This window comes from Wyeomyia smithii, chromosome 1 (genome assembly GCF_029784165.1).
Source record: "Wyeomyia smithii strain HCP4-BCI-WySm-NY-G18 chromosome 1, ASM2978416v1, whole genome shotgun sequence".
NCBI lineage: Eukaryota > Metazoa > Arthropoda > Insecta > Diptera > Culicidae > Wyeomyia > Wyeomyia smithii.
In genome coordinates this window covers 157822618-157840843 of record NC_073694.1, presented here as the reverse complement: position 1 = coordinate 157840843, position 18226 = coordinate 157822618, and the positions used below count along the sequence as shown (strand labels likewise).

General features: G+C 38.7%; 1 protein-coding gene across 1 annotated transcript in view; it reads right to left on the bottom strand.

The window, feature by feature from the left end:
* The window catches only part of LOC129718641 (uncharacterized), a 304221-nt gene that overhangs the window by 151645 nt on the left and 134350 nt on the right, over positions 1-18226 (bottom strand). The window contains exons 3-4 of the mRNA XM_055669612.1: positions 13292-13466; positions 11868-13216 (exon numbers count right to left, since the gene is read on the bottom strand). Coding sequence (XP_055525587.1) covers positions 11868-13216; positions 13292-13466 — 1524 coding nt within the window. The remainder of the gene's footprint in view (positions 1-11867; positions 13217-13291; positions 13467-18226) is intronic.

Here is an 18226-nt window from a genome sequence, read left to right as displayed (position 1 = left end):
TAGAATATTTCAGACACTACATTTTTGGTCAAAAGTTTATCGTTTACACGGATCATCGACCTCTTATAGCGATTTGGAGGCTTAAAGAGACGTCTCCAACGCTAACAAGACTGAGACTGAAGCTGCAAGGTTTGGAATGCAGCATCAGATATAAACAAGGAAGCGAGAATATAGTCGCAGATTTTTTATCAAGACTGTCTGACGGGACATGTCAGGGGCAAGAAAGTGCACCCCGGAGGCAAATAGCTATGATTACGCGTCAACAGAAGCGCCTATTAGAGCAGCAAAAAACCACATTAGATGATTTGAATGGCACAATTAAAGATTTGGGTGCTATAGACATTGCAGATGTCGTAGAAGATGAGGATAAGCAACGGCTCGTTGACATTTCATATGAGGATTTTTCACAGGCATTATCAAATGACCTGATACCAAGCGAGACAGTGGAAGTCTCGAAAAGAATATTGAACGAGAGAAATATCGAAGCTCGTATCGTCATTTTAAACAGTCGGACAGCATACAGGGAACTTAAGACACTGTATCAGCTATCACATGGACTGAACGAATATGTAAAAGATGGGATACTGGATTTAAAAGATAAGAATGTAGGCGGCTTCATCTTAGACGGTAGTGGAAATTCATTAATCGACTGCCGTAAATTCTTTTTATTATTTTTGGAAAGTTTCAAAAAAAGCCCCACGGCCGTGAAAGCTGCCGGGGTTATTCATTTAATTTCTTTTAGAAAAATAAAACAACAAGAGATTCTCCAAATGATTCAATTTCTGGTAAGTAAGCTAGAAAAGCAAACTATTTTATACAATGCTGATAGCGAGCGTACACTAGTAGCGCCGGATCAGGTAGAAACGATTTTGACAGAATTTCACGACGCGCCTTTAGGAGGACATATTGGAGCACGGCGTATGCGCCAAAGAATTGGCACATTATTTACTTGGCCTAATATGAGGCGCGATATTGAGAATTATGTCCGGCAGTGCGACTCCTGCCAAAAGAATAAAATTTGCAGAGCAAACAAGATTCCGATGCAGATCACTACGACTGCGTCAGAGCCATTTGAAAAATTATATATGGATATCGTGGTGTTACCCGAATCCGATAATGGAAACCGATATGGTCTAGTCATGCAAGATGACTTGACTAGATACTTAGTTGTTGCACCAATGCAAAATCAAGAGAGCTATACAGTAGCGGAAACTTTTGTCAAAAACTATATATGTAAATTTGGTGCGCCGTTAGAACTAGTTACAGACAACGGCACAAATTTTGTAAGCGCACTAATGAAAGACGTGTGCAAAATTTTGAAGATTAAAAAGATTACAACTAGTCCGTACCACCCACAGGCTAATTTAGTAGAAAGATCAAATCGCGAACTGAAAACATATTTAAGACAGTTTGTCGGCGGAAAGCCTAGCACATGGGATCAATTTCTCCCATTTTTTATGTTCGAGTATAACACAACCGTGAATTCCTCCACGGGCTATACTCCATTCCACCTATTGTATGGACGTGCGGCACGCATACCGACCTCCATATACAAACGAAAAAACCTAGATGACATTAACTACAAAACGTATGCTGTAGAGATGGAAAAGATCTTTTATGACCTGCATGCGAATGCGAAGGCAATTTAATCAAAAGTAAAGAAGGTCGCAAGCTAATCTACGACAAGACTTCCAACGACTTCAAACCTATGTGGGGAGATCTTGTGTTAGTAAAACATGTTTCGACTGGTCCAGGTCAAAAGCTCCAAAATATGTGGAGAGGACCTTATGAAGTGGTCGAAATTCCAAGCGAAATGACCACAGTAATAAAAAACGGCAATCGCCTTGAGAAAGTTCAGAATAACCGATTAAAGCGTTACTATGACGAAATTCAGGAATTTGCATTTGTATTTTTTTTTTTTTTTAGAGAAATAACAGCCGACTATAGATTTGACAACATGTTTTGTCGGACGACATGAGTTTTTAAAAACGCACCACAGCGCGATACGATATACAGTAAATAAACGATGCCGACAGAAGTTGGAAAAGAAAAACACGACTCAACTCTATAAGAACGATTTTCAAAAAAAAAAGAGATAATAATTTTATAAAGAATTATTTTATAGATTTTTTTTCATGTAAAGAATAAATTGTAGCGAAGTATAATCATTAATTTTAAATAGAACAAGATAAGCAGAAGCGAGCGCAATTTAATTTGCCTCCCTGGGGGCGCCATACATTTCAGCGGCAAACCCGCTGGCAAGTGAAAAGTTGCAATATCATCATGCGCGGGCCCGCGAACAGACGTTGCAAAATAATAATAATTCTTAGTCGGTCAAACATGCATATCAAGTTGAAGTTACTCGAGATGCAACATTGAATTTGTTTATATCGTTTAGGATTAGATTCCTACACATTTAGAGTTCATTGCCGAGAGCTCAACAGCTGATAAATTCAGCGAAATGTTCTACAAGTAAAACATTAGGTACATAGTAAAGCCCGATAGTAAACAAAAAAACATGAATGAAACAGTGGTGACATGGCTAGCAAAAAGTTAACCACCGTAAGGGAGAAAAATAAAGACAGAAATTTGATGCGCACACGCAAGCGACGAGCGCCTATCAGCAGAGCATCGTAGTGCATTCGACACTAATTTTTTTTTATTGCAAGCGCAAACGCGCATAATCAGCTCAAATGGCAATGACCAAAAAAATTTTGTCAACGATGCATAAAGTGGACGAATCGACTGACTTAAATGTGACAATGATGACAATTACATTAATCGTAAAGAAAATTCTCTTTTAACAAATTTTCAATAAGATAAAAAAATCCAACCGGCAAGACGAATTTAATTGAATTCCATATTTAATTAAAAAGAGGTTCTTAACTATCGGTGACAGTGTTAATATGAATCAATTTTGTCACCCGGGAGCGCCACTCATATCTGCAATAAACCCGCTGGCAAGCATGAAAATAAAAATCACCACGATTGAAGAAACGACGAAAATAAAAGAACACGTAGTCGCACTGCAACGGTCGCGAATACTAAAGGATTTTTTCTTTTTGTCCATTTACACAGAAGAAAACGAATTTAAACAAAAAAAAAAAAAGAAGGAGTCACCATTTTATTCGAAACTTTCTTTCTTTTTACAAATTTCTCTGCACACATGATTTTCACGTAAACACTAGCGGCGATATAGTGTTTGCCGCACTTCAAAAAGAGACCCCCCCTCCACAGCAATGATATTGCTTATCCAGTTTCGGTATAAGAAGCGCCATACACGGCGCAAACCACGAGGCGGCTCACGCAGGTTGGTGATTCGAACTTCCCAACCTAGGCGGATGTCCAGGAACTGGAGGTCCTCGCGTGTCACGGGACCGGACACTCCCGCCAGAGCCCACCGCCGGAGGCTCCAATGATGAATTTCCGTAAGGAATGGGCGAAAATCGAGATACCCCGAAAAGAGGTATCTCACCAGCCGCCCGAAAAATCCGATGGTGGCCGTCATGCCCGATTGATCGGTTGGGGTGTTTGGCTCCGAAATCCACTCCTCCGGAAAGCGGTAGAAATACGGCTGCATCCGCAGCCACTCCGAGATCGGCAGGAACGGTTGTGGGATAGGGCGAATGAGCTCCACGGCATAAACCGTGGGCTCAACATACTCCGGACGATCTTCATCCAGTTCCGGTTCTCGTTCCCACATCCCCCAAGGTTGCCACTCTTCGTCGGCGAGCGGTTCTTCTTCAACAAATACACCTAAACGATCCACTAAGGGAATCGGTCGCACGGGAGATTCGGGACGCACACGCGCCGGCAGACCATCTTGGATTATCGGAATGCACATGATTGTTGGAACACAATAAATCTTTCCTATAAAGAGAAAAAAAAAAAAAAAAAAACAACAGAAAAAAAAAATAATAATAATAATAATTAAGAAAACATCAATTAAATAAAAGATCTGACCCACAAGTGGTCGAGCTTACCTGATTGAAGTTAAAAAACAGAATGATTAGATTTTGCACCGAGTAATTAAACGGACCACAATTGCACGGCTAAAACTTAAAACTTTGTTTCGTTGTAGTAGTTAATAGTAGCATGCATTCTATGAAAAATGCATGCATTGAAATTAGAGCGAAGAAAAGATAAAGAGGGAAACTAAATTGGAACTCCGCGACAGCGACGGCACACGGAAATATAACGCCACTATTTTTTTTTATTCACTTTTCCTTGCGATTCTGTTCAAGGAAATATATGCAATCCGACCTTGCAAAACGCGCACGTAACAGCTGTTTACTATGTCAGTAGTAAAAGATAATAATTTAAAGACCACAAATATATCGCTTACATAAACACAAAAATGAACTAAATGTAGGCACATGAACGAGAGCTATTTACGATAGAAAAATCCTTTCTTTCTATCAAATTAATTTACAGGGGGCTCGTATTGATAGGACCAATTATGGCCAATCTGGAAGTCGAGATCGATAGACTACCCAACTCCCTAATTGTAAGAGGCAAATACACGATAGAGATAACTTTATCTCTCAACACTATCAATAAAGAAGAAAGCTTCCTGAAAGATGCAGAACAAAAGTTCCGTACGACGTGCAAGGAACTGGAGGAGAAAATAACCTCTATTAAGTGCATGCGAGCGACCCAGCATCTCCGAGGAACGTTGGAAGAAATTTACAATAAGGGTAATTTTATAAAAACATATTTTAATATTAGAGAGCGAAAACGCAGCATATGGTCGGCGTTGGGAGCAATGGACTCAAATGACAGAACTAGATTAGACTATGACATGGACCAACTTAGAGGCAACGAAGAAAAATTAAAAAACGGTTTAATCCACCAGGCAAACGTGCTGCAAAGCACATATAATTTTGTGAATACTTCGGTTTTTAACATGGATACACATTTGATGGCCATGAAGGATAAAGTTGAAAAACTAAAATTTGAAGTGGTCAAGTACGCAAACTTCACCCAAAATATCGAAAATATTATCAACCTAGAAACCAGACTATTAGAAATGGGTTTATGGTTGAATAGTCTCAGCAGCAAGCTGGAGAAAAAGTTAGATACACTCGTTGCGGCTTTAACACAGCATACATCAGCAAATAATATTTTGAGAGGTCTAGTTGCACCGGGTGCTCTAATAGACAAGTTAAAACTATTAGAAACCACTATAGACGGAGGATTATCATTTCCGCATGACAAAGACGGACGAATTACGATTGATATGCTGAACAATATCAATTATGAGCATGAGCTTACAGACAAAGAACGAATAAATTTCAAGTTCTACGTACCGCTTGTAGGAACAGAATATTTCGAAACACGCCGAGTTGCAATTATGCCTCAATTGACAAATTTTACAGTCCTCATTAGACATATAGAGGAAAATATAGTCATGTTTAAATATGAGAGTGATTGGGGGTACACTCTAACAAGCGACGAATACACTAAATGTACTAAATTAAGAGGCGTCACAATATGTGACATTAGCACGGCCCAGGAAAATTTGAAAAGGGCCCAAAAATGTGCGACTGGAATTATTTTAGAGAAAAATACGGTGCGGTGCCAAGCAAAAGCAGTGGTGACTAACCACACTATGTGGTTCGCGACTAGATCTAGAAATAATTGGAAATACCTTGCACCAATGAAAACAAACATTACAATTAAAATAAACGGAAACATGACACAGCAAACCGTAGACGGTGCGGGCATTATAAGATTGACCCCGCATATGGTAGTACACACTGATTTTATACGACTAGAATACTACGAGACAAATTATGAATGGGACACAAACGTTACATTACTACCAGACAACATAAACAGAATAGAAACACAGGACGTGGACTTAAGAGAAGTCCCAATTTGGAATGGAATTGAAAAAGTATATTCCTATATAAATCAAAAAACCTTATTTGACCTCGGGGTTGATGTACAAGACATTAAAACAAAAGGCTACGGTTTAAAGAATCTAACTTATGCCCCATTGAAAAATCCGTGGACAAGCATACCAGTAGCGATAGGGATCACTATAACTTTTATAATAACCCTGTGCCTATACAAAGGTAGAATTTCATGCTGCGTACGCAGAACAACGATAGAAAATTTAACAAATAAACGAACGGAAGAGAGAGAAAAAGTATCACGGCCAAGAATTAATGACCGTGCAAGTACAACTAAACAAGACATATTTAAAATTGACAAACAAGACATTTAGGGGAGGGATCACAGTGAGCGGAAAAAAACGTTGAAAGGGAAACAGAGCCTCACAAAATAGTGATGGAAAAATCGGGAATGTCCCAGGAAATAAATACACCAGTTAGTAAGGTGATTTGGGAAAATGAAAATATTAAAGACGCCAAGACGACTAGAGCAAAAGCCACCGTCGCAGAGAAAGAAGGACGACACTTTTCATTACACAAAATAATAAGTAACAGCAAGGAAAGTAACAAAGCTCCGAAAAGGCCCATACGGCTCGGTATCATAACAAAGTGAAAAAAAAAAAAATAAACACGAGACATAAAAAGGGAAAGATGAAAAAAATGACATACAACTATTAATTAGACAACAAATAAGACAAGGAATGACATTTTCAAATAGAAAGTTTAACCTTCCAGAAGTAGGGATACCAAGACACGACTTTTCTATATTGTTATGTATGAGAAACAAGGGCCGCCCGCCCGGAACGTACAAACGAATAAATCAGGTACAATAGCTGAGGGAGTGGGCACTCCCGGTATGAATGAGACGAAAGTGAGAAATTTTCCCACCTTTTTCCTTAACCTTCTTATCTTACAGGTATTTCTAAAACGGGTGTACGCACCTTCGGACGGAAGGGGGAGAGGCATATGCAGCAAAATGCATAATAGGAGATGTGTAAGTAGAATGTAAGTATGACAAAAATACACACGGACCGAGACAGCAGTATAACTAAAGAGTTTTTTGCAAATCTCCCAGTAAAGGAGTGACATAATTAAAGTGGCCTAAAGAATTGTTTGTAAATCGGATAAAATAGTTGTGAATCCGATAACAGAGAAGAAAAGTCGCAATGAGAAAAAGAAATGTTTAAATGAAAAGAAAAGAGCCACGACGGGCAACAAAGATTAACAGAGAAAAAGAGATAAAAAAATAATTTGATAGCGGAATGTACTCTGCACGAGAATTAGAAAAAGAATTGTTTGTAAATCGGATTGAGTTCAAGCATAAAAAAAAAAACGAATTGTGAAGTAAAAATTCGTTGAGAATGAATAATGCAAACGTTAGTTAACCAATAGCATCCGATAAATTAAAAAAAAATATAAAAAAAATGAAAAAAATATATATATATATATATTGTACACTTTAGTAGGAAAAGAAAAATTATGTTAACCGAAGAAAAAGAAAAACGGGCATAGTGTTTAAGTAGAAGATGAGGAGAAATAATAGAACATAAGAGCCCGTTCGCGAGTGCAATTAATATTAAACAGCAAGTTGGCCCACAAAAAAAAAAAAAAAAGAATTTACACAAAAAAAAATATAACCGCTTGCTTAGTAGGAGTAGAAATTAAGAAGTGATACCATTCTGAATTCAATAATCGAGACGGGGCGAGTTATCCAGGAAGCAACTGAGAGGGTTCCTTATAAAAACTCTCATATATCACAAAGAACGAGGAGTCGGGTAAGGGGAGTTGGACGGTCGGGTGGCGAAGGCTGAACGGTTTAAACAGCATGACGAGGAGAGAAGGATGACCAATACCGAGATGGATGACGCATATCGAGGAAGCGAATTGTGACGAGAAGGAAGTCAACCACGACATGGCCAAAATTAACACAGCCCACGGTCGGGCTAGATATACACCAAATTTTGAGGCAAAACCTAATGAGTGAAATGCGAGCACATACCAATCAAAACATGGGCCGCAATCACTAAAAACCCAACGAGCAAAACATCGTTACACAGTTTTGCATCGTTTTAACGACAATGTTTTTCCTTTCGCGCTGCTAATCAAGATGCGCGCATGAATGGAAGCTAGTTATTCTACAAGCAAGTCATTTGCAACCCCGTATAGTCGGCCAAGTCAAGCCAGCTGACTATCACCATATAACGAAACCTGTGGCAATCAAGAAACGATTTTTGCCACTTGGTTTAGGAGAATGTTTTTTCGGCGGGCGTAATACGATTATATAGCCAATACACTTTGGAGAGAAGTCCGCCAGCCAACAAAGTTCATAACATACGAGGTTTGGACGATATAAGGAGCAAATAAGACGACTCCACTACCAGGCGCAAATAAGACGACTCCACTACCAGGCGCAATAAGACGATTTCACCACCAGGAGCAATAAGACGATTCTACCACCAGCTGATGAGAACCTTGTAGGCCAGACACGCCCCTCCCGTTTAATTTCTCCGGCACCCCAACTCGATGCATCGATTCGACGACGAGACCCTGCAAGCATTTTCACGAACTCCACAAACGACGATATGATGGGAAACCAGGAAGGATGGCGAAATCATTCCTTTTAAATTTTGTATTATACATATGCCAGCAGCAGACCGACGTAAGTCATCTCTTCTAGATGACTCACGCTCTTTGAGTGGGAGGAGATGAACAGGCCTTCCAAGAAATTAATAAGCATTTTTGATTCTCATAAACTCTTGCATTACATTCCCATGGACAGGAATATTCTTGTCCACGCATGTTTCTTGAATTAGGAATAAATCGCGACATTCCGTTCTCACAGACAGGTTCTGAAATAATAGCCGCGCATGTATGATTAATAAGCATTTCTTAAAGCACTCAGCAATTCTACTAATTTCAAGAGAACGATACTTTATTATTTTTCTATAGCATTCGAAGTCGAAATGCGACGCTCCGTTTCCGATGAGAACGAAACGATGACGGCCACATGGCAAATAACCTAAAATAATAATAATAATAATAATGAATACCGAACGATTTTCGATTGAGTAAGAGACGCCTGTCCGCGAATAAATTGAGCGAGACGGAAGATACAAATGCATAACTAACTAATTAAAAGTGTTAGGATTAACAAGGACAGGACGAAGAATCGGACAAGAGAATTGTTTCTCTCCGGCTCTTCTTGGTAGGGTAGAATTAAGTTTGAAGTTAATTAATAAAACATTCGATTTCCAAAGTAGAATCAGTGCGGATGTTTTAATTCCCTGCACTTACAGGGACTCTTCGTGCTTATCACAAGTCCCTGGCAAAGCTAAGTCTTTGCACCAGCTACACCCAAGATGGCAGCCCCTTCGCGAGACTTCGAATCGGGACAATTGGTATAAACCCAGGTCAACGAAAAAGGACAACGATTGGCACGCACGGGCAACTTGGCCAGAGAGCTACGGAAAGCAGAAGTGGAGCTAGCAGTCATACAATAGGTGCGTTGGCCAAAAACCGGAGAACATTAATTCAGGGAGGCTCATCCGACCGCGGGGCGTAGGTTTTAAAGATCGTCATCGCAGATATGAACGCACAAGTCGGACGAGAAGAGTTCTTTCGTGCTGTTATTGGCAAGGAAAGCCGACGACTTCGAGGCACATCTCGCACAAGCGGGAGGCATATTCTTAGAGCAGCGAGTGTAAGGGGAGACTGGAGAGGAGCAGCCCAAGACCGAGTTTTAAGGAGGTGTATTCTGGATTCGACATAGGATTTCAACGATCTGTCACCATAAAAATAAAGTGAAAAGTAAGTAAACCAGGCTATTATGACGCATCCTTAACAACAAAGATGATGGCGGATTTTTTCATACTTTCGAGAGCCACAAAACATTCCTTTTGGTTCACGAGATTTCACGAGAATCATTAGCTCCAGAATCCAGCTTGAAGGCTATCTCTGGCCCACCGCTACTTTCAGATGTTCTGCCACTCATGTACGCCACATCTTTTCCGTCACTAACCACAGCTCTTTCGCCCCTTTGCGACATTCATTTAAGCGCTGATCTAGCTTCGACAGTCCTTCTTGTTGTACCGATTGCATATGCCTGAGAACTTCCGGGCTTTTTTTTTGGATTCAATGAACGCCAACGATTTCTTGATATCTTCTGCCAGTAATCTTTCTCGAGCGGCATCTAGGATCAACTTGTCCTCTTCAAGATTTTCTAACACGGTTACTAGCGGGTCGTAGGATTCCGGGAGCGTACCGGCAGACTTCAGTTTACGGATGAGCTCGTCAAAAATTTTTGAATGGTTCAGCTTCCGCCATTTTGAGTTTTACGAGTAGCTATTAGTTTCCGCGATGAGATCGTTTTCTTAGCGTAGACCTTCTAAAGTGGTTCAGATTTCTTTACCATTTTTTTTTCGCGAATCCAGTAAATCAGCGTGCATAAAAGAAAATGATCATATTCGTTGCTTTGCGTACATTTCGTGAAACTTTTTTGCTCCTGCTACTTCGGCTGGTAAAATCTCCCAGATGGTTTCGGGGTACGATGCTCGCCTAACAAATCAGTCGTCGTAGGTTCAAGTCCCGGCTCGGGAGAGACTGTTAGTGTCAGTAGGATCGTAGCGCTAGCCCCGCAATTGTTCTGTACACTAAACAGTCGGCTGCGAAGTCTGTGCATAAATCTCCAGAAGGTCAAGTTCCGAATCGGAATGTAGCACCAAGGCTTTGCTTTGCTACCGTAGCTCTTACTTTTACTTACTTTTACTATCCAACTAAGTGTCAAGTATCCATCAGCCTTTTATAAAACAGTCATTCATCACCTGTCATTGACCCTAGTGTATGTAGTGCTAGAAAAAAAATCGATTGCTTTCAATTGAATATTCACGATATTATGGTCATTAAAACACTACACTTTTTACATTGTAGTATGAATTATTCATCAAATGTTCCAATATAAGAATTGAACAGAACCTTGTGAAGGATCTATGGACCTTCAAACCATAAACAAGCTATGGGCACTATTTCACAATGGCAATTGTCAAATCAACAACTGTGACAAACATTAATCAGTGCTGCCAGAGCAATCGTATTGGTATCCACGCTTTTAGTGATATCAAAATCGAATTCAAATCCAAAATAATGTATGAAATGCACATTTTCATGCTTTTGGTGTATTTTTATACATAGCAAAAGCAAAACTGCTCCCGATTTAGTACCTTTTATCAAAAATTCCACGACAACACCGCATATTTATATTAAAGTTGTTGATTAGATTGGAAACGAGTGGCTCCTTCGTTCTCTTCGTTGCTATGATACGTGAACGAAATATGAGCAAATAAGATGTCTGTGCTTGCAAACTTTGGTTGGAGTGGATATTCTTTCGCTCGAAGCCCAAATAGCTGATTTATAGTAAAAAAAGGTCTGTAGCGAGAAACCTTTGTCGTCATCTGGAATTGTATGAATATTAAATAGAATGTTTTGAAAGGATTTCCATGAGAACTCCAGTAAACAGGGATTCAAAATCTTCAACGGAGAGATAATTCAACTGCCTTCTGTTAACTGCACAAATACAAACAACGGTACACAGCAACGTTCATCGGCATCATCAAGGATAAACTCGATGATTTGTCGAAAAAAATTCAATTAAAAATGGAAACGATGTCAGTGACAAAAAAAAAGATGAACTCCATTTTTACATTGTTTCATTTATGAAAATGGAGCATTCTTTTCTTAATGCTTGCAGACTAAAAAGAAAGTATAAAATTTTATATTTTGCTTAAAAAAAACAACATAATAGTAAGATAATTGCTAGATAATTATCAATTAGTGCAACGAAGTTTTGCAAAACATAAAAAATCTAAATAAAGTGGGATAAGACAGCATTTTTGTTCTGAAACATTTTACACACATTGTAATAATATTTAGACCACATTCATACACAAGTTCATTAAATTAAATTCATCTATTTACCCGACTCAACGAACTCTTTTTCTGGTCGTCTTCCTCGCAGTACTCGATAGCCACCGCTGCTGCCAGTGGGCCTGTTTTCAATGGAGTGGAAGGTGTCGATAGCTGCGGCGGAGGCAAATCTAATGCGTCCCTCCTCATCGGAAGTGATGCAGGACCTGGGGTTTTCGGTACCGGTCGTTTCAGTGCATTTTTCAACCAAAGTGCCTCTGCAGTCTCGGTGCCACGGCGCGGCTGCTGACCCACTTCAGCGGGCAAATATGTTTGATTTGTTGGAAAATTTTCATAAATATTCTGCCTTAATTTTGCTGTTGTCCCGTGGAGTTGATGCTGCTGCTTCATTTGTTTGCGTTGACAGTACGGGGAAAACCGATCCGACCGATTCTGGCCGCTATAATTTGGGATAAGCTCGAAGCTGCTGCTGGCACTGATGATGTCAAATGGCCGATTGTCCCCAGCTGGTGTTGCTGGAGTCGTCGCAGGGGTTTGCATGAGTCTACACTTCTCCAGGTCCCATGACCGCTGCACTCCGGGACGAGCACTGCGCTTAATAATGTTGAAACATTTGTTAGTAACTGGGGGCGACATTTCTCGGTCATTTATTGCTATTGTGGTGGACGATGAGGAGAAGGAGGGTGGTTTATGGCGGCCCAGACGCGGTGCGGCCACCGGTTGTGGAGGTTCGCGAATACCGCTGCCGCTTCCGCAATCAATGTTAGCCGACATAAATCTGACACTCGGGACCGGAGATGACAATTTATCGTTATTTGGCAAGTTTGAATTGGGTGGCGGCCGTGGATAGTCGACATCATTTTGCTCCGTTTGTTTCGCTAAGTTCGCTTCTCGGTTTACTTCCGAGGAATATTTACTGGCAATTAAAACTTTTGTTAGCAGCACTTGGCCTTGGCGTGTAATATCGGTCGCTGTTGTCGAAGGTGTGGGTGGCAGAAGCTGTTCAGCAGCACTAGAATTGGACACTGGTGGAGTCGCTTGGTCTTTTGTGGGAACCAACCGTCGCTTGCGACGTTCTACGCACGGACTCTCGGGGGCTTTGTTCTTTTTGTGCTGAGGACTGGTTTTAATGTAGTACCAATCGCTTAGCTTCTGCTGTTTTTGCTTGTCGGCTTCCGCTTGCTCGTCAGCGGCACGTTTATCGTTAAGAAGATTTTCATAATGCTGATTAACGGCTCGCTTATCGGTTTCAAAATTGTCCGTTATTTTCAATGTTTCTAACGCGTAGTTAAGATTCTCTAGCGAGTTTAGACTGGAATGAAACTCAACACCTTCTACGCCATTCGGATGCTGGTCTGCTGCTTGTCGATGTCGTGAATCATTCTGATTGATGTAAGCACCTGGAATATCGAAATTGTTGTTTGTTATGAATTATTACAACACCCGTCAGTTACACACTAAAAATAGGCACTCACCTGGCGGTGCTTTCGTACCCTTCGGTGACGGGGGGCTGGAAAAGCTTCCACTGCTGACACAATCCAGCAAGCCATCCAGGCTGATGGCATCGGTGGACACGCTCAAGCTGGCCATGTGCTGCTGTCTGGTCTTGTCACGTCCGTCGTCGGATAGGCCGGGATGGTGGAGCAACCGCTGTCGAACCAATTCGTGGGCGAACAGGAACACGAAGAAAGGGAAAACGAAACCGAAGAAAATTAATACAATCAGATCTGGTACCCAAATTAACGAGATTTAATATTTGCTCTTATTTAATTGGAAAAAAGTCAATTAGTGACACATGCGAACGAGCGCTTGCGCTTGATCATATGCCAGCGGGAAATTGGATGGGTATTAACGGCCCAGCCCTCGAATGTAGAGTCAGTAAATGATAAACTGCTCGCACAGCTAATTGATAAACACATATTTTCCACTCCACATATTGGCTAAGTAAAATGAATTCGGCTTTTGCTCAGCTTTTGGGAATTTTCGACAGAAAACTTGATTGTTTTTAGGTCAGCGTGTGATCACTGAAATACGATATATTATTATTTCCCGACTTGTACACAATCCAGTCCGTTTTAATTTGCGTTATACTATTTTCCAAACTGATGCAACAACATAACAAGCATTACCAACAAGCTAGGCGTAACTAGCAGTTGTCTACATTCGACTAGATCTAACAATTTACAACACCTGTTGATATTGTTAGAATTGAATGTAAACAGTTGCCCTTTTTTCTACTTTTTTTCTAAAAACTAAAAAAATGGGGTTCGTATTGAGTTTATCAATATATTTTGCATTGATATATTGATTGAAAAACAAAACAATAGAAATGGTTGACTAGAAAACTGTTGAAAGATTTGAAGAAGCCTCTATTTCGATTGAAAAACAAAAACAATGTAACACTGTTTCGATATTTTTTGAGTTACGAAAGAAAAAAACATGAAAGAAGTGGATTTTCAAATTATTGTATTCTGTTTTTCAGTTTCAGAAATATCAATTTTAGGAAGTATTAAAATATTTCTCTTAGTCAAAGTGAGGGATTATAGGGGAACGGCTCCATTATTCATTTCATTAAGCCGATATTCACGAAGAATGCACGGTTTGAACACCAAATTTTCACGAAATCATTTCACAAATAAACTAAATATGCTTGCGTACTATATGGAATGGAATCGTTAAGCATTGTATATTGAATTTTGTAAAACCAGCTTGAATTTTGTAAAACAAAACCATTTTTCACAACGCTTCCATATCCATCTCAAAACTTGAATCACTGCTCAATTATTCATCTCACGGCGCCCCCATAATCATCACACTGTTAATCATGAATGAAACACAACGTCATGAATGAACGTAGCCACAGCCCGTCGTAGTAGGTTACCTAGATATCCGCTGCAGTTGTTTTCGTACAAAATTGGTAACCTAGGTAGCCACTACAGTGCTGTAGATTTATGTCAATTATGTCGGAATAATTCAACATTTTCAGTATGATTTTTTCTTATTAACAGGAACTGATTTGGCAACTCTTGATTTTCTTCAAAGCAGTGAAAACAGATGAAAATACATACAGTTGAAATTTAGGAATTGTAGAAATTCATCTCATATATTTCTACTAATTCAAGCTTGTTTAGGGAAATTTGAGGTGAACATTTCAAAGATTAAAGTATTCTTAGTGTAGTGAGTGATTTTGTTTGGTGATTAAAATCGGATTTTGTTTTCTGATTTTGTTTTCTGAAGTAGGTGTTGAATGAGTTTTCGAGTGCAGATGCCCGATTATAATATCAAATTTAGTGCTTTTAAGTGAGTTTTTAAGGATTATACTTTGTGAGGTATCTGAAGTGAACTAAGAAGAATCCATTCTATGGATTGTCAGATTGGTTTAAGAAGAAAATATGCGATTTTTCCTGATTTTTTTTATAGGGGTGGGGGGGGCAATGTTTGTAATGATTCATTTATGTACTAATACCTATTCAGAATTAATATTGTGTGTTCTGCCACAAACGGTGACATATCAACACCATTATATTTATATATTTGTACGTTATTTTATATTATTGAGTGTTATTAGCTTTCGCAGTTAAGTTAACGTAATTGTAGGAAAATTATTAAACCTACTTGTCAAGGAAAAAAAGGAATAAAACAAAACTTAAAATAAACTTAAAACTATCTTACTGACTATAAATTGAGCTAATCGTTGCAATTGAGGATTGCAACGATTTTTGTCAGAATTTGTTGATAATTTGGCTTGACATATTTTCTAATGATTCTACATTAGTGAGCCTATGTAGCTCTTTCGTGCTAAACAAGGGAGGACGCTTCAAAATCATTTTCAAAAGTTCATTCTGAATCCTTTGAAGTGTCTTCTTTCTGGCTGCACAACAACATGTCCAGATGGGAACTGCATATAACATTACTGGCCTAAAAATTTGTTTGTAAATTAACAGTTTATTCTTGAGACAGAGTCTAGAACTCCTGTTTATAAGAGGGTATAAACATTTGATATACTTATTGCACTTTGACTGGATATTTTCAATGTGCTCCTTGAAAGTAAGATTCTTATCATAAATTAGCCCTAAGTATTTAACTTGATCAGACCAATTTAAGACCACACCGTTCATCTTAATAACGTGGTTATTGGTGGGTTTGAGAAATGAAACTCTTGGCTTATGAGGAAAAATAATGAACTGTGTTTTAGAAGCTTTAGGGGAAATCTTCCATTTCTGCAAGTATGAAGAAAATATATCTAAACTTTTTCGTAGCCGACTGCATATAACACGAAGGCTTTTTCCTTTTGCGGAAATGCTTGTATCGTCACAAAACAGAGATTTCTCACAACCTGGTGGTAAATCAGGAAGATCAGTAGTAAGATTAGGCCCAAGATACTCCCCTGAGGCACACCAGCTCTAACAGGCAATCTATTAGATTTACCATTTAGATAGTTAACCTGGAGAGTGCGGTCAGTTAAATAACTTTGTATCATTTTTGTGAGGTAAAGCGGAAAACTGAAATTTGACATTTTAGCTATTGAACCTTTATGCCAAACACTGTCTATATCTAGAAGAGCAGCTCCAGTCGAATAGCCTTCAGATTTATTAGTTCGAATCAGATTTGTTACTCTAAGTAACTGATGAGTAGTGGAATGCCCATGGCGAAAATCAAACTGCTCATGCGTTTATAGTACTTCAGCATAACTTCAAGGAAAAGTATTGATATCATGATTCCACTTTTTAACCTATACGTTCTTGAAGTTATCGAAAAAATAAGCTAAAATATGATATAACTTTACAAGGAAAAGTCCTTGAGATATATGACCTGTGGCAAAAATGTGTGTTTTGTGTGCCCTAACAACTTCTCCGAACAATACTTTCATGTAAAATGCAACTAACAAAAGTTAAGTACAAAAAACTAACTTTTAGGTTAGTTCTATGTAATATACTTTATAACTTTGCACCGAAAAAAGATAGGATTTTCATTTGTTCAACAAAGTTCCATATTTTTGAATTTTCGACAACTTTGCTGAACAAACTATTCTTCTATCTCTCAACACAAAATAGTTATTTTTTTATTTTTAGTATAGTGAACTTTTCATACTTTTTGACAATTTGCAATTATGCGGGTCATTCATACAAACGATTGTTTCGAAGATACTTTTAAGCTAGGATGAAAATAAAAGGCGCTATGGAATTAAGTTCTACTTTTCGCCTTATTGGACCACTGTGCTTTGGTTTCAAGATGGGGTAAAACACGATGTTTTATTCGACGGTGGATAACTATTGCAACTCCACCACCGGCAACATTAGTTCTATCAAACCTATGAACTATATAATTTGGGTTCTTTTTTAGTTTAATATTTGGCTTTAAAAGCGTTTCAGTTACAACTGCAATATGCACATCGTGGACTGTTAAAAAATTGAAAAATTCATCCTCTTTCGCTTTTAAAGAGCGAGCATTCCAATTTAGAAAATTTACAGCATTATTTAAAATCATTGCTGAATTTCAATTTCATAACAATATTAGTTGTAAATTTCATACATACTTGAACAGCCTCATACATCGAGTTACAGTTCAACAAAACGGACATTAGCTGCAGCATGGATTGTTGTAAGTATTCAATCTTCTCGGGAGTTGGACTCGCTAAATCAATACTGGCTGACTTTTCAGCACCAAACACGAATGGTTTGTTACTGTTTGAATTTGAAATATTAAAATTAAAAAATAGGACACTGGCATATGAACAGCCTGGTGTTGCCTAAACAGGATTATTTGTCTGAAATTTGTTATCTGAATTTAAATTATTACCTACAGACACACCTGCTAATGAAAGTGCTGGTGATGCCTGAACAGTATTGAAAGTCTTTTGATTTCCCACATTGACAACAGGTTGTTTAGAATTCCTACGTTGTCTGGAAGCAATAATTTTTGACCTCACAGGACAATTAAAGATATTAGATTTGTGATTTCCCCATACAATTTACACATTTGAAACTATTAGTTGTCTCTTTCACGGGGCAGATATCTTTCGTGTGACTAGTGTCACCACAAATCATACATTTTGCTGCCATATGGCAGTTTCGAGTTCCATGACCATAGGCTTGACAACTCCGACATTGCGTAAGATTATGGATTCCTCCATGTCTCTTGAAATTTTCCCACTTTATTCGCACGTTAAATAAAACACGTGCCTTTTCCGAACATTTCAAATTATTTACTACGATCAAAATGTACTAAGTAATTTTCCTGGTGTATTCCAGTTTGATTAATTTTGGCATTTGCCTTTCGTTTCATCAAAATTACTTGGTTGGGAGCAAAACCAAGTGATTCTGACAAAAATTCTTTAATTTCCTCAATAGTTTGGTCATTTGAAAGACCTTTCGAAACTGCCTTAAACGGTCTCTCGTTTTTGGCATCAA